This window comes from Symphalangus syndactylus, chromosome 1, assembly GCF_028878055.3.
Source record: "Symphalangus syndactylus isolate Jambi chromosome 1, NHGRI_mSymSyn1-v2.1_pri, whole genome shotgun sequence".
Classification (NCBI taxonomy): Eukaryota; Metazoa; Chordata; class Mammalia; order Primates; family Hylobatidae; genus Symphalangus; species Symphalangus syndactylus.
In genome coordinates, this window is record NC_072423.2 from 9,946,099 (window position 1) to 9,966,351 (window position 20,253).

The 20,253-nt window shown below is 44.1% G+C and overlaps 1 protein-coding gene across 6 annotated transcripts in view; it reads right to left on the reverse strand.

The window, feature by feature from the left end:
• Positions 1-20,253, reverse strand: part of ZNF236 (zinc finger protein 236) — a 151,757-nt gene that overhangs the window by 2,730 nt on the left and 128,774 nt on the right. For 3 of the 6 annotated variants that reach the window (XM_055296138.2, XM_055296142.2, XM_055296148.2), the window contains exons 28-31: positions 12,864-13,061; positions 9,240-9,369; positions 8,194-8,370; positions 3,643-3,681 (exon numbers count right to left, since the gene is read on the reverse strand). In XM_055296138.2, coding sequence (XP_055152113.2) covers positions 3,643-3,681; positions 8,194-8,370; positions 9,240-9,369; positions 12,864-13,061 — 544 coding nt within the window. The remainder of the gene's footprint in view (positions 1-3,642; positions 3,682-8,193; positions 8,371-9,239; positions 9,370-12,863; positions 13,062-20,253) is intronic. The other 3 variants (XM_055296143.2, XM_063614711.1, XM_055296145.2) reach the window with 1 other exon arrangement.

The window sequence follows — 20,253 nt, forward strand, 5'->3', positions numbered from 1 at the left end:
CAACACTCGTGATATGAGTGCATTCCCATGACGGCTACATTAACACAGCATCAGGAATGAGCAACTAATAACCAACACACATGATTTTTGTAATAAAAAGGAAAGTAGGAAGCACTACAGTGTAGACGTTAAAGAGAAAAATTACTCCTTTCTCCTTCCCCAAAAACTCCCCACAATATACTGTCTTCTGCCCTTGGGTTCCCTACACTGAAAGCCGTAGAGCTTCCCTCACAAAGTATAGCACCTCAAACAACCAAAGAACACCTGCAAGCCTCACAGATCACACCACCACCTCCAACACCAAATCACAAGTCTCACAGATCACACCACCTCCAACACCAAATCACAAATCTCACAGAGCACACCACCACCTCCAACACCAAATCACAAATCTCACAGATCACACCACCACCTCCAACACCAAATCAAAAATCTCACAGATCACACCACCACCTCCAACACCAAATCACAAGTCTCACAGATCACACCACCTCCAACACCAAGCCACAAATCTCACAGAGCACACCACCACCTCCAACACCAAATCACAAATCTCACAGATCACACCACCACCTCCAACACCAAATCACAAATCTCACAGATCACACCACCACCTCCAACACCAAATCACAAATCTCACAGAGCACACCACCACCTCCAACACCAAATCACAAATCTCACAGAGCACACCACCACCTCCAACACCAAATCACAAATCTCACAGAGCACACCACCACCTCCAACACCAAATCACAAATCTCACAGAGCACACCACCACCTCCAACACCAAATCACAAATCTCACAGAGCACACCACCACCTCCAACACCAAATCACAAATCTCACAGAGCACACCACCACCTCCAACACCAAATCACAAATCTCACAGAGCACACCACCTCCAACACCAAATCACAAATCTCACAAATCACAACACCTCCAACAACCAAATCTCACAGATCACAACACCTCCGACACCAAATCACATGACTCAGAGCACACCACCTCCAACAACAAATCACAAATCTCACAGATCACACCACCTCCAACACCAAATCACAAATCTCACAGATCACAACACCTCCAATAACCAAATCACAAATCTCACAGATCACAACACCTCCAACAACCAAATCACAAGTCTCACAGATCACAGCACCTCCAACAACCAAATCACAAATCTCACAGATCATACCACCTCCAACAACCAAATCACAAATCTCACAGATCATACCACCTCCAACAACCAAATCACGTAACTCGGAGCACACTACCTCCAACAACAAATCACAAATCTCACAGATCACATCACCTCCAACAACCAAATCATGTAACTCAGAGAACACAACCTCCAAAAACCAAATCACATAACTCAGAGCACACCACCTCCGACAACAAATCACAAATCTCACAGATCACATCACCTCCAACAACCAAATCACAAATGTCACAGATCACACCACTTCCAACAACCAAATCACGTAACTCAGAGCACACCACCTCCAACAACCAAACCAGAAATCTTACAGATCACACCACCTCCAACAACCAAATCACAAATCTCACAGATCACACCACCTCTAACAACAAATCACAAATGTCATAGATCACACCATCTCCAACAACAAATTACAAATCTCACAGATCACATCACCAACAAACAAATCACAAATCTCACAGATCACACCATCTCCCACAACCAAATCACAAATCTCACAGATCACACCACCTCCAACAACCAAAAATAAGTCTCACGGATCATATCAACTTCACCAACCAGATGACAAATCTCATGGAGCACACCACCTCCAACAACCAAATCACAAATCTCACATATCACACTACCACTTGCAACAACCAAGTAACGAATTTCACTGATCACACCACCTCCAATAACCAAATAACACATCTCACGAATCACACCACCCCCAACAACCAAATCACAAATCTCACAGATCACATCACCTCCAACAACCAAATAACACATCTCACGAGTCATATCACCTCCAACAACCAAATAACACATCTCACGAATCACATCACCTCCAACAACCAAATAACACATCTCACGAATCACATCACCTCCAACAACCAAACCACAGATCCACGGAGCATACCACCTCCAACAATCAAATCACACCCGCAAAATGCATGGAGCGCACCAAGGGGTCTACTCCGACTTTAACATTTCTAGCTCCTTGCATAGCTACTGCCACCCTCTGAAACCTAGTCTAGGCCATTTATTGTCATTCCTTCCTCAGAGATGGATGGTACTGCTAGATTCTGTGTAGGAAACAAAGGTGAACAAGAGACAGACAAGCAGTAGGATCACACCCCAATATCCATACTCTGAAGGGCATGAACGTTAGCAAATCAAGAGAGAAACCAAGGCCCATGTGTTGTCTGTCCCAGGTCAACAGGATGCAGACAGGAGCAGTTGGTGCAGATTCTGTTTGCTCTGTGCCCCTGAGCACCGAGACAGCACCTGAACTGCATGCTGCAGGACAAGAGGCTTCCAGATATGCTGTGAAGACAGACAGAGATGCTATTCTGGGCCTCTGACTGCCCAGGTGCTGAAGGCCCCTACAGAAAGCTCTGTCCAGTGAGAAACGAGCTGCTCAGAAATGCTGCGCTTGCTCAGGTTCTGGGCTGCCATTTTACTCCAATAAATTTCTGTGCCCTTGCCAAAATCTAAATTTAATCTAATCAAATTCTCTGTGTGTGTGTGTGTGTGTGAAGGGGGGCAGTCCATAGCCAACTTCAACAACTGCAAACACTAAGTACTAAAGTAACAAAAGCACAGGTTTCCAGAGATCATGACGGATGGGAGGCAGGACTAGGCTGCGCCTCCAACTCAAAGGGACAGAGCAGCATGTGGAGGCTCACATTGTGAATTTTTGCTCCCGAACAACTAGGGGAATAAATCAGGAAACCTGAGAGAACCCAGACTCTCTGAAGGAAGTGGATTGCTCCTGCAGGACCCAGGAGACACCCCAAATACTCAGCCACAGCAAGACCCGCCCAAGGAGAGTCTGAGCTCAGACACGCCTACCCAGCCCCCACCCAATGCTCCTTCTCTACCCACCCTGGAAGCGGAAGACAAAGGGCATATACTCTTGGGAGGTCTAGGGCCCCGCCCACCGCCTGTTCCTCCCTATACTACCACAGCTGATGCTCTCTGGAAAGCACCACCTCCCGGCAGGAGGCCAACCAGCACAAAAATAGAGCATTAAACCACCAAAGCTAAGAACCCTCACAGAGTCCATTTCACCCCCTGCCACCTCCACCGGAACAGGCACTGGTGTCCATGGCTGAGAGACCATGAATGGTTCACATCACAGGACTCTGTGCAGACAACCCCTCATACCAGCCCGGAGCCGGGTGGACTTGCTGGGTGGCTAGACCAAGAAGAAAGGTAACAATCACTATAGCTCTGTTCTCAGGGAGCCACAGCCACAGGAAAAGGCGGGGAGTACTATATTAAGAGAACACCCCGTAGGACCAAAGAATCTGAACAACAGCCTTCAGCCCTAGACCTTCTCTCTGACAGAGCCTACTCAAATGAAAAGGAACCAGAAAACCAACTCTGGTAATATGACAAAACAAGGCTCTTTAACACCTCCCAAAACTCACACTAGCTCACCAGCAATGGATCCAAATCCAGAAGAAGTCCCTGATTTACCTGAAAAAGAATTCAGGAAGTTAGTTATTAAGCTAATCAGGAAGGTACCAGAGAAAGGTGTAGCCAAAGGTAGGGAAATAAAAAAAAAGATATAAGAAGTGAAGGGAGAAATATTCAATGAAATTGATAGCATAAATAAAAAACAAGGAAAACTTCAGGAAACAATAGGCACACTTACAGAAATGCAAAATGCTCTGAAAAGTCTCAGCAATAGAATAGAACAAGTAGAAGAAAGAAATTCAGAGCTCGAAGACAAGGTCTTCAAATTAACCCAATCCAACAAAGACAAAAAAAAAAGAATAAGAAAATATGAACAAAGCCTCCAAGAAGTCTGGAGATTATGTTAAACGACCAAACCTAAGAATAATCGGCATTCCTGAGGAAGAAGAGAAATCTAAAAGTTTGGAAAACATATTGGGGGAATAATCGAGGAAAACTTCCCTGGCCTTGCTAGAGACCTAGACATCCAAATACAAGAAGCACAAAGACCACCTGAGAAATTCACTGCAAAAATATAATTGCTTAGCCACACTGTCATCAGCAACAGCAGCTAAAAAAGACAGAGGGACATTATATAATGATAAAAGGCCTTGTCCAACAGGAAAATACCACAACCCTAAACATACATGCACCTAACACTGGAGCGCCCAAATTTATAAAACAATTACTAATAGATCTAAGAAATGACATAGACAGCAACATAATAATAGCGAGAGACTTCAATACTCCACTGACAGCACTAGACAGGTCATCAAGACAGAAAGTCAAAAAAGAAACAATGGATTTAAACTATACCTTGGAACAAATGGACTTAACAGGTGTATACCTAACATTCCATCCAACAACTGCAGAATATACATTATATTCAACAGCAGATGGAACTTTCTCCAAGACAGACCATATGATAGGCCACAAAATGAGCCTCAATAAATTTAAGAAAATTGAAATTATATCAAGCACTCTCTCAGACCATGGTGGAATAAAACTGCAAATAAATTCCAAAAGGAACCTTCAAAACAATGCAAATACACAAAAATTCAATAACCTGCTCCTGAATGATCACTGGGTGAAAAATGAAATCAAGATAGAAATTAAAAAATTATTCAAACTGAACGACAATAGTGACATAACCTATCATAACCTCTGGGATACAGCAAAGGCAGTGCTAGGAGGAAAGTTCGTAGCCCTAAATGTCTACATCAAGCCTGAAAGAGCACACACAGACAATCTAACGTCACACCTCAAGGAACTAGAGAGACAAGAACAAACCAAAACCAAACTCAGCAGAAGAAAGGAAATAACTAAGATCAGAGCAGAAATGAAATTGAAACAAACAAAAGATAACTGAAACAAAAAGCTGGTTCTCTGAAAAGACAAATAAAATTGATAGACCACTAGCAAGATTAACCAAGAAAAGAAGGGAAGAAATCCAAATAGCTCAATAAGAAACGAAACGGGAGATATCACAACTGACACCACAGAAATATAAAAGATCATTCAAGGCTACTATGAACACCTTTACACATATAAACCAGAAAACCTAGAAAGATGGATAAATTCCTGGAAAGATACAACCCTCCTAGCTTAAATCAGGAAGAATTACATACCCTGATCAGACCAAAAACAAGCAGCAAGATTGAAATGGTAATTTAAAAATTACCAACAAAAAAAAGTCCACGACCAGATGGATTCACAGCAGAATTCTACCAGGCATTCAAAGGAGAATTGCTACCAATCCTTTTGACACTATTCCACAAGACAGAGAAAAAGAGAACCCTCCCTAAAGCATTCTATGGAGCCAGTATCACCCAAATACCAAAACAGGACATAACCAAAAAGAAAACTATAGACCATTATCCCTGATGAACACAGATGCTAAAATCCTTAACAAAATACTAGCTAACCGAATCCAACACATATCAAAAAGATACTCCACCATATGATCAAGTGGATTTCATACCAGGGATGCAGGAATGGTTTAACATATGCAAGTCGGTAACTGTGATACACCACATAAACAGAATTAAAAACAAAAATCACATGATCATTTCTATAGACGCAGAAAAAGCATCAGACAAAATCCAGCATTACTTTATGATTAAAACTCCCAGGAAAATCGGCATACAAGGGACATACCTCAATAATAAAAGCCATCTATGACAAACCCACAGCCAACATAATATTGAATGATGAAAAGTTAAAAGCATTCCCTCTGAGAACTGAAACAAGACAAGGATGCCCACTCTCACTACTCCTCTTCAACATAGCAGTGGAAGTCCTAGCCAGAGCAATCAGAAAAGAGAAGGAAATCAAGAGCATCCAAATCAGTAAAGAGGAAGTCAAACTATCGCTGTTTGCTGGTGATATGATTGTTTACCTAGAAAACCAAAAAGACTCTTCCAGAAAGCTCCTAGAACTGATAAAAGAATTCAGCAAAGTTTCCAGGTAAAAAATTAATGTACAGAAATCAGTAGCTCTTCTATACACCAACAGCAACGAAGCTGAGAATCAAATCAAGGAGTCAACCTCTTTTACAATAGCTGGAAAAAACAAAACAAAAACAAACAAACAAAACCTTAGGAATATACCTAAGCAAGGAGGTAAAAGACCTCCACAAGGAAAACTACAAAACACTGCTGAAAGATATCACAGATGACCCAAACAAATGGAAACACATCCAATGCTCATGGTTGGGTAGAATCAATATTGTGAAAATGGCCATACTGCCAAAAGCAATCTACAAATTCATTGCAATTCCCATCAAAATACCAACATCATTCTTCACAGAATTAGAAAAAACAATTCTAAAATTGATATGGAATCAAAAAAGAGCTCACACAGCCAAGGTAAGACTAAGCAAAAAGAACAAATCTGGAGGCATCACATTACCTGATTTCAAACTATACTATAAGGTCATAGTCACCAAAACAGCATGGTACTGGTATAAAAATAGGCATACAGACCAATGGAACTGAATAGAGAACCCAGAAATAAACCCAAATACTTATAGCCAACTGATCCTCAATAAGGAAAACAAAAACATAAAATGGGGAAAGGACACCCTTTTCAACAAACAGTGCTGGGATAATTGGCTAGCCACACGTAAGAGAATGAAATTGGATCTTCATGTCTCATCTTATACAAAAATCAACTCAAGATGGATTAAAAAAATCTAAGACCTGAAACTATAAAAATTCTAGAAGATAAAATTGGAAAAACTCTTCTAGACATTGGCTTAGGCAAGGACCAAGAGCACAAAAGTGAATGCAATAAAAACAAAGATAAATAGCTGGGACTTCATTACACTAAAGAGCTTTTGCATTGCAAAAGGAACAGTCAGCAGACTAAACAGACAACCCACAGAGTGAGAGAAAATCTTCACTATCTATACATCTGACAAAGGACTAATATCCAGAATCTACAACGAATTCAAACTAATCAGTAAGAAAAAAACAAACAATCCCATCAAAAAGTTGGCTAAGGACATGAATAGATAATTCTCAAAAGAAGATATACAAATGTCCAATAAACATATGAAAAAATGCTCAACATCACTAATGACCAGGGAAATGCCAATCAAAACCACAATGTGATACCACCTTACTCCTGCAAGAATGGCCATAATCAAAAAATAAAAAAAAATAGTACATGCTAGCATGGATGTGGTGAACAGGGAACACGTCTACACTGCTAGTGGGAATGTAAACTAGTACAGCCACTATGGAAAACAGTGTAGAGATTCCTTAAAGAACTAAAAATAGAACTACCATTTGATCCAGTAATCCCACTACTGAGTATCTCTACCCAGAGGAAAATAAGTAGAATCTTTTTCATTGTATGAAAAAGACACTTGCACACGCATGTTTATAGCAGCACAATTCGCAACTGCAAAAACGGGGAACCAAACCAAATGTCCATAAATCAATGAGTGGATAAAGAAACTGTGGTATTTATATACATCTATACACACACACACACACACACACACACACACACACACACAATGGAATACTACTCAGCCATAAAAAGGAATGAATTAATGGCATTTGCAGCGACCTGGATGAAATTGGAGGCCATTATTCTAAGTGAAGTAACACAGGAATGGAAAACCAAACGTCGCATGTTCTCACTCATAAGTGGGAGCTAAGCTATGAGGATACAGAGGCATAAGAACGACACAATGGACTTTGGGGACTCAGGGGGAAAGAATGGGAAGGGGGTGAGGGATAAAAGACTATAAATAGGGTGCAGTGTACACTGCTCCGGTGATGGGTGCACCAAAATCTCACAAATCACCACTACAGAACTTACTCATGTAACCAAACGCTACCTGTTCCCCAATAACCTATGGAAATAAAAAAAATAAAGCACAGGCTTCCAGTCCACACAACTGAGGCTGCACCACGTGCAATGCAAAAATCACTGCGTGAACTAAAGGAAACAATGTATGCGAAACACACAGTGCCTTGCAGGCCACTGAACAGCACGAACTCCCAGGTGCAGCGTTCTCACCAGCATAGCTGTGCGCCCGCTTCATGTGCAGCTTCATGTTGCTCTTCTGCGTGAAGCCCATGACGCAGTAGGCACACTTGTAGGGCCGCTCCCCCGTATGCTTCTTCATGTGCACCTGCAGCGCACTCTTCTGGTTGAAGGCTTTCTCACAAAGCGTGCAATGGAACGGCCGCTCCCCTGTACAGAAAATGGCACAGGTCAATGTCTCTAAGAAGAGTATAGTGGACGCCTGGGCTCTACCCTGAGGTATGAACAAGAGGGACTGAATGTTCCTCTTTTCTCTTAGGCTTTCAGCCTGGCTGTCATCTGAACAAAGGGCTGGAGGAGCCATGGGGAGACCAGAGGGAGCCTGGCCAGGTCCTAACGACCCCCAGCAGATGGGGCGGAGGGATCAGAGAGCCATGGAAGGGCCATGGTGGATGCCGCCTGTGGAATCCCAGGCCCACGGTGAGTCGTCAGATGATCACAACAGAAATGAGCCCGGGATGATGTCCTGTTAGGGCGGGGCGGAGACAGAAGGGCTGACACGAGCTATCATGTACCAGTCAAGAGGCAGAGAGATGGAAGAGCTTGTTTCTTTGTTCTGTGTGGTTTTTTTTTTTCCTCTAAGACAAAAGGTTTGAGCAGATTTAGGTGGTGTAGGAAAAGCCAGTAGAGAAAAAAAGTTTTAAGACAGAAGAGGAAGATTAAAAATTAAGTTCCCCGGTGACATTGAGGACATGGGACCCAGGCACTAGGGGCTGCCTGTTTACTCTAGCAGAATGGAAGGAGGGACGTGACGTGGTCAACATCCCAGACACGGCACGGGAGGCTTGCCTGATGCTTCTGTTTCGTATGGTCATAATGTAAGCAGCAAAATCTTCCACGTGAAAAGTTAGTTATGATGATAAATAGGTCAAAACTCAGGGGAAATGGAACATGTGGACCTTGCTTTATAAATAAAGTATTCCATCGCTCGTGAATATTGCACAGGTGGAATCATGTTTTCTCACCCGTGATGTCTATTTCAAAGAGTAAGGAAACAAAAGCGCGTCCCTCCCCATTACCTGTGTGTATGCGGCTGTGGCGCTCCAGTTGGCTTGGTTTGGCAAACGCCTTCTCACAAGTGTCACATTTAAACACTCTCGGCTTCTGGGAGCTCAAAGAGGGGCCGGCCTGGTGTGTCTGCATGTGCTCCTGGGAGACAACACACAGAAACCAAGAAACGAGATCAAAACAGAGCTTTCGAGACTAGAAACAAGAGGAAGCAAATCACTGTGAAGTTCAAGTCCATGGCAAGGACACAATCAAAGGCTAATCTGTGATTTGTGTTCTTAAGGACTTTAATGCATCGGTAGTGACAACAGAGTGATGGCAGTGACAACAGAGTGACAACACTGGGGCTTCTCGGGGAGACTCCGGTCCCCATTTGAGCTTTACCGCCTGCTAGCTATGTGGCTTTGCCACACCTGTGTCCCAAATAGGGGTAGAAATATCTCCTTCATCAGCTTTAACCGAGACCAAGGGCGTCAAGCCATGAGCCTAGTGCAGGAGTCCAGGTGAGCTCTCTCCGTTGGCTGTGGGGGATCCTGTCCCCGTTTCACACACGAGTCCACCCATATGTCGTGGCCTGAGGCCACCCATAGGTTGTGGCCTGAGGCCCTGCGGCACCCAGCTGGGACGCGTTCAATGACTCTCACCCATTCCTCACGGAATGCCCATGATTCCGAAATGCATTCTCCCAGTGATACGACAGAGGCTTCTAAAGCCAAGAGGAAACTGTTCCCTTCTCATGTTGTGATTGGCAACTTGACAGAGATACTGTATTCAAGTGACTGCAAATTTCTCAAAGATCTGATAGCTGCTGCCCTTGCAGGCACCTGAGGATGTGCAATGTGGTTATTTTCCAAAATTGCACAAGCATAATAATTATCCTGATAGAATCCCAGTCTTTAGAGCTAACCTCTACCCTGTAAGGCAGGAGTCAGGGAAAAGTACACGTTTCCTGTGTGTGTTCAGTGTGACCGCCTGTGTTCCAGTTGTATATGTCGTATTGCTCAAGGCCCAGCACAGTCTGGGAGGTGGGTGTAATGAAAGCAGCAGGGTAGGAAAAACAAACTCGGGAGGTGAGTGGGGGAGCCCCCCAGCACCGCAGACCAGGCAGAGCCAGGACTGCAGGTGAGGCCTGACCGGTGACGACACCACCCCTGATGACACCAATCACCATCAACAGCTAGAGTGCATTCCTCCCCCACTCCGTCTGGGGTTACCACCCAGTCTGTGTTGGATGTAACTGCAGTCACACTGAGTGCTAAGCTTCCTGAGGATGGAGCCGCCTGTCTCTGGGACCACCTTCTGTGCATACAGCAGGCACTCACTGTTTGCTAAATTGAAAAGAGGACAGAGAGTCCATGGGGAAACAGACTGTCTGGTGGGCTGGAAAGGAAAGCTTTTATCACCTTGGCTTCTGTCTCTCTGACCTCCAGAGAGAGAAATTTCCTGTGGTGGTAACAGTACTTGCAGCTGCCACTCTATGCTGATGACTTTAAAAGAAATACCGACGAGCTGCACTCCTCGAAGGGAGCAGTTAGACTTACCCTGCGGCACAGGTTACATAAACCTAGTTCTCCCTAGAAAGTGCTCTCTGAGACAATGGCAAATGTCCCTCAAGAAAGAATTTCACCATCAAGTAAGTTTGCGATCAGCTGGAGTTAATACCGTTCTTACTGCAACACACTTGTCGGCCTGGCTCTGCTACAAGTGAGGTGTGAATTTCTAAGAAGGGGTGGTGTTGTGCCCTGAAGTTGGTGGGGACTCAGCAGAGCCCCCCAACATGGCCATCAGCTCACTGCACCAGAGGACACTAAAGCAGCCCTGGGGCAGGGAGATTCATCAGAAGGTTTCAAAAGAAAGAATCCTGCTGATAGTTTATTTTGCTGTGCAGAAGCTCTTAAGTTTAACTGGATCCCATTTATCAACTCTGGCTTGCGTTGCAATTGCTTTTGGCGTCTTCATCATGACATCTTTGCCTGTTCCTCTATCCAGAATGGTATCGTCTAGGTTGTCTTCCAGGGTTTTGAGAGTTGTGGGTTTTACATTTCAGTTTTCAATCCATCTTGAAACAGAAAACCAAATACCACATGTTCTCACTGATAAGTGGGAGCTAAATGGTGAGAACACATGGACCCATAAAGAGGAGCAAATCACACACACTGGGAACTCCTTGAGGGAGGAGGGACAGGAGCAGGAAAAATTATTGGCTACTTAGCTTAGTACCAGGGTGATGAAATAATCTGTACAACAATCTTCTGTGACCCAAGTTTACCTGGATAACAAACCTGCACATGCACCTCCGAACCTAAAGTGAAAAAAATTAAAAATAAAAAAGAACCCAAGCAGCGAAGCGACAGGCTCCCTTCAGGAGAGAGAGGGAGGACTGAGGGCCTCGGGGCTCACCAGCTCCTGGAGGGACCTGGGAGAGGAGCCACAGCAAGCGCCACAGGTGGGGCCCTGGGCTTCCCAGCCCGGACAGGGCCATCGCTGCTGGCACCACTGGCCTGCAATACACCCAAAGCCCACGTGCTCTACTCCACACTCCAAAAAAGCCATCCTGGTCACAGGGATCCAAGGATTCCAGTTCCTGGGGCAGGAATTTCTCTTTGAGTAGGACTCTCCCTTCTTCTAGTCCTACACTCATTAAAAGACAACAGACACACGAAGGTCAAAAACAATCCCCGCCCCCACAGCATACACAGGAACCCCAAGGGTCCAGACATCTTAGTGTAGCTTTCCTTCCTGGCCAGCGCAGCATGCCTCTGCCCTCTGTGTGGCCGGGCCATGGCTGGTCAGAAAATTCGAAGGCTACCCCTCACTTGGAATTCGCCTGTTTTTCTCATGTTATGGGGTTTTTGGGAAAAGTGCCATTTTCTCCCCACACTGTCAAGGACAGATGCAGTCTTGATGTGTGGGTGCTGATGCTGGCCACGGCCACTGGGGTGGAGTGGTGCTGGCTAGGCATCCGCGCTGCACGCTCCTCTATGTTCCACCCCTTCCACGCCCCATTCCCTTCACACGGAAGACGGCGCCCTGGGCTGGACATCAGAGCACCCTGCTGGAATTCTGCCTCCTGCCCACTGTAGCACAGCACCCTCTGTGGGGATGTCCCAGAACTCATCCTCTGCTTCCCACATGCGGGCACTCAGGTCTCCACTGTGCAATGATGGCTCTGCTGCAGTGGAAAGCGTGGGCAGCTAAACCTTGGGAGGCTGAAGGGGCATCTTCAGGGCTGGTCTCCAGGGTGAGCACACATGCATTTGTTAGGGCCGCCCAATGCCCCCACAGAAAGTCCTACCAAGTCACAGTCTCACTAGCAATTACATGAGCGAGCCTCTGTTTCCCCACAGCCTCGACAACGGGTGCTGACAGACTTTTACATTTTTGCCAGTCTGACAAGGGAGAGAGGGCATTTCAGTGTTATTTCAATTTGTATTGCAAACTGATTGTGAGTTGCAGGTGAACATGCAATTCATCTGCACAGCAAGCAGACCTCTTACAACCGGAACAATGCATCTACATCTAGTGACCTTTTCCTCAAAAACACATGCTGGATTCCCGGCCGGTGTTAAATTTTGGACTCTGCATCTCTAGCCGCCTGGGGGGTACACAGCTGTGCCGCGGCACAGCGGGCCTACCTTGAGGTGCGTGGCGCGCTTGAAGGCCTTCCTGCACACGGGGCAGCCATGGATGCGCTCTCGGCCATGCACCTCCTTGCTGTGGTGCATCAGCACAGCTGCCGACGAGAAGGCGCGGTCACACTCCAGGCACTGGTGCGCCCGGCCCTCCTTTTCCGGCTGGTTGCCCGGGGCCAGGTTCCCAGAGACGCCAGCTACCTGGAAAGAGCCAGAAATTCTGTGACTTTCCACTCACTTGGCTGGATTTGTGCAGTTTGTGAACTGACACACACCATGGTGATAAGAGGGACATTCCTAGCATGGACACGCCAAGCCCACACTGCATGTCCTATCATCAGGATAATTTAGCCAGAGGCGCCTTCCACACATTATGAGACCAGAATGCACACTGTGTCCTGCAAGATTGAGACCGCACAACAGCAGCTAAGGAATGAGCTCTGGCGCCGCACTGACCAGATGCAAATTCCAGCTCCAACAGGACTGTCCGGCCTACTCTGGGCTAAGTACTTAACCAGTCCGTGCTTGCGTCCTCATGGGAGAACACTTGCCTACCACGGGCTGCATATGGCAAGCATTCACTAAATGCTCGCTACTGGTAGTAGCTTTAGATAAACAATTCTTAACAACAAAAAGTGTTTTTAGCTTTTAATAGAATTAAACCATTTTTTCCAAACCGTGGATCACAACCAATTAGGTTTTCAAATCATCTTAATGTGATGCCACCACCACTTGAAAAAATCATTTTCAAAATTTTTGAAAAAATTTTTTGAGATGGGGTCTTGCTCTCTTGCCCAGGCTGGAGTTCAGTGGCACAATCACAGCTCATGATGGCCTCAAACTCCTGGGCTCAAGCAATCCTCCTACCCCAGCCCTCTCGAATGCCTGGGACCACAGGTACACACCACCTCACCATCATGCCCAGCTAATTTTTTTTATTTTTTGTAGAGACAAGGTCTCCCTATGTTGCCTAGGTTGGTCTTAAAACTCCTGAACTCAAGGGATCCTCCTGCCTCAGTCTCCCAAGTGCTGGGATTACAGGTGTGAGGCACTGTACCTGGCTGACTCAGCTTTTATAAACAACAGATTCCAGTTTTGCAAATGCAAATTTCTATGTGACGGCTTAACAAAACAATTATAATGAAAATTAATGAGATCTGTCCACATTTTTATTATTCCTAATTTATCAAATACCTTTTCATTAATTCTGGAATATAAGAAATAAGTAAACATTAAAGAAAAATACTTAAACAACAAAAAAGATTTATACAGGGTGCTATATTATTAATCTGTGCTGTAATTAAAAAAATGGAATGGGGAAAAAAAGGAACAAAGGAAAAGATCAGAAAAGACATTGCAGCCACGTGAGATGTGCAGGGACTGGTGTCATTCTAGAATATGACACCTGTGTCAGGTGTGTGTCTACACATATCTGTAGGTATTATTCTATAATATGATACCTGTGTCAGGTGTGTGTGTCTACGAGTATCTGCAGGTGTTATTCTACAATATGACACCTGTGTCGGGTGTGTGTCTACAGGTGAGTATCTATAGGTGTTATTCTAGAAAATGACACCTGTGTCAGGTGTGTGTCTACATGTGAATATGTGTGAGTGTAAAGAAAAATGACAGAAACCCACGCGTGTTGAGGTCATTGCATAAAATATATTCCATGTGAGTAAAAAAAGTCTGAAAAGCACAGGAATAAATGAGACTAAAGGCTGGTTGTGTAACTGCAGATAAATGCGTGCTGAAGAACATCAACTCAAACAAAAACCTGTAGTTCTGGAGCGACCTAATGTCCTCCATCAGTATTATGAAGCATCTAACAGTAGTCATGGCAATGAACACACACAGAAAATTGTTTCTGAACCAAACATTTTACTCATGAGATGTGAGAATTCAGTATCTGGTCCACATCATTCAAGGAAAGACAAACACACACACTAAACTTTAAAAACTATTTCTGCAAAATATTTTTCAGCATAATCGCATCAGAAGCAAAGCTTCTGAATCACTGCTACTACTGTGAAACAAATCTCCAATGTTCTGCTGAATTTCATAACTACATATATATATATAAATCTAGAGACCGAATTGTATCAATAGAATTTTGCTAAAATCATACTTGCCCAAAGGAGAAGGGGAAATCAGTTACAGAATGAGTGTGAGATGATTTTTAAGCCTGAGGCATAAACTTGGCCACAGCTGGAAATAATGTGCTTCCCACACAGGTTATTCTGCATGGGGGTGGGAGGGTAGAAGCGTGTATGTCCACCCCCTCCCAAGCATGAGGAGTGTGGCTGTTGGGAAGCAGAAGAGGGAGGAAAGCGGCCTCTCCATCCACCTCCTGACGAGCCCAGAAAGAACTGGCGCGGATCCAACATCCTCTGTGTCCAGCGGCCGGCACTGACAGGAACTTAAATGTTTGCTGAACTGAAACAAGGTCAATATTTCAAAGAAATGCTGCCCACAACACACACCTGGGCACATGATCACCCTTCTGACCCCAAACCTCCCTCTAAAAACCTGCCCCTTACTAAAAAGTTCCCAGCTGAGACCAGCTGAGCTCAAGTAACAGGAAATCCAGGTGTAAATGCTCAGAACGATATTCTTCTATTCAGACATGAAGAGTGAGATAAGACAGCTCTGGGTTCAAACGCCAGCTCTGTCTCTACCGGCAGGGTGACTTTAAGTTATTCAAAGCTACCCTTAAATGATAGAATCCTTGTGAGTAAAACCGGGCCGTGACACTTAGACACCTCACAGGCTGTGGGAAGGGCTCGGCTACATAAGACCACATGCGTAGTGGGAGCCTGGCCTTAGGCACCTGGCCAGCAAGTGTCAGCTCTTTTCTCCTGCAAAACCAGTTTCAAAAGAAGGCCATGGCCCCTTAAGCAGTGAGTGAAGGAAGAAAGGCAGTTTGCTGCAGTGGCTCCCCTCTGATTTAATAGCTTGAAGTTGCTAACAAAGTTAGGTCAGGTCTCTTGATCCTTATGGGAAGGGTCAGGCAGAAATTAGTTCATTCGTTTTTGTAAAGACAGGCTGAGTAAGGGAGCAGTCTGTCAATGGCTCTCTTAGGATAAAGACGTTTTTACATTGTGAGTACATATCTTGTCAGATCAGTGTGGATTTCTCTTCAGATGAACCATGAAGAAAAAGATTTTTAAAAAGCAAAGGTTGTTGCTCTAGGGACTTCACCAGAGAGTGAAGTGAGCCCCAGGCCATAGTAGCTGCTCCAACGCCACCGGCAGGGTCCTCACCTGAGCACTTACTTCGGGCCAGGACCTGTGCTCCGTGCCAGGGAACATTACATGCCCAATCTCTGACACTATGAGGTAGTCCTAACTACACCCCTGTTTGGGGGTTTGGGTTTTGTTTTGTTTTTTGTTTTGTTTTGTTTGAAACACGAACTTGCTCTGTTACCCAGGTTGGAGTACACTGGTGATCATAGCTCACTGCAGTCTCGAACTCCTGGGCTCAAGCAGTCCTCCTGCCTCAGCCTCCCAAAGTACTGGGATTACAGGTGTGAGCTACCATGCCTGGCCACCTCTGTCTTAAAAACAGACCATCACACAGATGTAGGATTGCCTGAGGGCTCCCGGCCAGAAAGCACGGGAGCAGGGATGTACAGACATCACCAGAGGCTACAGCCAGCACTCCCGGCCACTCTGTAGTGGGTTCAGATAAACCCAGGGTGCTTAAAGTGGTCCCAGCTTCCTCCCAGAAGCACAGGCCAGAGGCAGACCCAGGCATGTGTCTCAAGTCCCTGGTCAGAGCCCAGGTCAGAGCCTGGAAGTGTAATGTGCATTCCATCTGTGACAAGAGAGCATTAGGATGAAATTAGACTGTGATTAAAACCAATTAATGTTGGCAAACAGTGCTACAACCTAACAAGGGAAATTTACAGAAAACATCTAAGAGAATTTCTCTTGCTAATTATAGGCATATCTTGTTTTCATTGAACTTTGCTTTTTTTGCCCTCCATAGATATCCTGTCATTTTTACAAACTGAAAGTTTGTGGTGAGGTTGCTTTGAGCAAGTCTACTGGTGCCATTTTTCCAACGGCACATGCTCACTTCATGTGTCTGTGTCACATTTTGCTAATTCTCGCAATATTTCAAACTTTGTCATTACAGCGTATCTATTACAGTGATCTGCGATTAGCGATCTTTGATGCTACTATTCTGTGTTGAGGCACCACAAACCCCGCCCACATAAAATGGCAAACTTAACCTATAAATGTTTGTGTCTGACTGCTTCACCAACTGGCCATCCCAACTCTCCTTGGGCCTCCCTATTCTCTGAGACACAACAATACTAAAATGAGGCCAATTAACGACCCCGCAATGGCCTGTAAGTGTTCAAGTGAAAGGAAGAGTCACACATCCCTCACTTCAAAAGCTAGAAATGATTAAGCTTAATGAGGAAGGCATGTAGAGAGCTGAGACAGGCTGAAAGCTCAGCCTCTTGTGTCAAACTATTAGCCAACTTGTGAAAAGGAAAGGAAATTAAAAGTGTTATCCAGTGAGCCCATGAATGACAAGAAAGTGAAACTGCACTATTGCTGATAAGCAGAAAGTTTTAATGGCCTAGACAGATCAAAACAGCCACAACCCTCGCTTAAGCCAAAGCCTAATCCAGAGGGAGTTAGCAAGACTCTAACTCTCTTCCATGTTATGAAGGCCGAGAGGTGAGGAAGCTGCAGAAGAAAAGTTGGAAACTAGCAGAGGTCGGTCCATGAGAACTAAGGAAAGAAGCCACCTCCTTAACATAGCAGTGCAAGGTGAAGCAGCAAGTGTTGATGGAGAAGCTGCAGCAAGTTCTCCAGAACATCTAGCCAAGAGCATCGATGAAGGTCACTCCATTAAACAACAGATTTTCAGTGTAGACAGAACAGCCTTATAGTGGAAGAAGATGCCTCTAGGACTTTCATAGCTACAGAAAAGTCAGTGTCTGGCTTCAAAGGACAGGCTGACTCTCTTGTGAGGGGCTAGTGCAGCTAGTGACTTTAAGTTGAAGCCAATGCTCGTTTACCATTCCAAAAATCCTAAGGCCCTTAAGAATGGTGCTAAATCCATTCTTTCTGTGCTCTACAAATGAAACAATAAAGCCTGAATGACAGCACATCTGTTTACAGCATGATTTACTGAATATTTTAAGCCCACTGCTGAGACCTACTGGTCAGAAAAAATGATTCCTTTCAAAAGATTCCTGCTCATTGACAATGCACCTGGTCACCCAAGAGCTGTGATGGACATGTACAAAGAGACGAATGTTGCTTTCATGCCTGCTAACATGACATCCACTCTGTAGCCCATGGATCGAGGAGTAATTTCAACTTTCAAGTCTTACTAAGAAATACATCTCATAAGGCTGTAGCTGACATAGATAGTGATTCCTATGATGGATCTGGGCAAAGTAAAATGAAAATCTGTGGAAAGGGTTCATCACTCTATATGCCAGTAAGAACATTTGTGATTCATGGGAGGAAGTCAAAATATCAACATTAACAGGAGTTTGGAAGAAGCTGATTCCAGCCCTCATGGATGACTTTGAGAGATTCAAGACCTCAGCAGAAGAAGTAACTACAGATGTGGAGGAATGGGCAAGAGAATTAGAAGTGGAGCCTGAAGATGACTGAATTGCTGCAATCTCATGGTATATATAACTGAGCAGATAAGCATCTCATGGTATATATAACTCAGCAGATAAGGATCTCATGGAATATATAACAGCAGATAAGGATCTCATGGTATATATAACTCAGCAGATAAGGATCTCATGGTATATATAACTCAGCAGATAAGGATCTCATGGAATATATAACAGCAGATAAGGATCTCATGGTATATATAACTCAGCAGATAAGGATCTCATGGTATATATAACAGCAGATAAGGATCTCATGGTATATATAACTCAGCAGATAAGGATCTCACGGTATATATAACTGAGCAGATAAGGATCTCATGGTATATATAACAGCAGATAAGGATCTCATGGTATATATAACAGCAGATAAGGATCTCATGGTATATATAACAGCAGATAAGGATCTCATGGTATATATATAACTCAGCAGATAAGGATCTCATGGTATATATAACTCAGCAGATAAGGAGTTGCTTCTTATGGATGAGCAAAGAAAGCAGTTACTTGAGACGGAATCTACTCCTGGTGATGATGCTGTGAACATTGTTGAAATTACAACAAAAGATTTAAAAGATTACAGAAACTTTGTTAGTAAAGCAGCAGTGGGCTTTGAGAGATGGACTCCAATTTTGAAAGAGGTTCTACTTTGGGTAAAATGCTATCAAACACCATGACATGCTACGGGGAAATCTTTCATGAAAGGAAGAATCGACGCAGCAAACTTCACCGTTGTCTTATTTTAAGAAATTGTCACGGCCACCCCAAACTTCAACAACCACCACCTTGATGAGTCAGCAGCCATCCACATCAAGGCAAGACCCTCAACCATAGCTTGCTGAAGGCTCAGGTGATCGTTGGCATTTTTAGCAATAAGGTATTTTTAAATTAAGGTATGTACATTAAAAAAAACACACAATGCTGGTCAGGTACAGTGGCTCACGCCTGTAATCCCAGCACTGTGGGAGGCTGAGGTGGGCGATCACTTGAGCTCAGGAGTTTGAGACCAGCCTGGCAACATGGCAAAATCCCATCTCTACTAAAAATACAAAAATTAGCCAGGTGTGGTGGTGCACACCTGTGATTCCAGCTACTTGGGAGGCTGAGGCAGGAGAATCACTTGAAACCAGGAGGCGGAGGTTGCAGTGAGCTGAGATTGCACCACTGCACTCTAGCCTGGGCAACAGAGCAAGACTCTGTCTCAAAAAAAAAAAAAAAAAAAAAAAAAGAAAGAAATAATGCTGCTGAACACAATTATTACAGTACAGTATAAACATCATATGCCCTGGGAAACCAGAAAACTAAATCATAATGTTAATGTATGACTTTGTTGTGATAATTGCTTTATTGCAGTGGTCTAGAACTGAATGCACATTATCTCTGAGGTATGCCTGTATTCACTCATACAGATTAGTTATCTACCTCATTTTTATATTTAATCTGTCAAATTTTGAAAAAAAATTACAAGCTAGACCAAGTTTTGATATTTGGTTTCTCTCATTACCATCTAATGGAATATGGAAGTTAAAATGGAATATATCACTTCAGTGGGGACATTTCAAACTAATCTTAACATAGGATTACTCTACATACATTCTTCTAGCTATATTAAACCAAATGCTAAAATCATAATGTTTAAAAAATAGCAAAGTAGTTTCGTTTACCAGTCACACAAAATATAGGAATTAGGTAAGGTGTGCCTTGGAACTGATTTAGGAACTCTCTGAAATATACCAGACT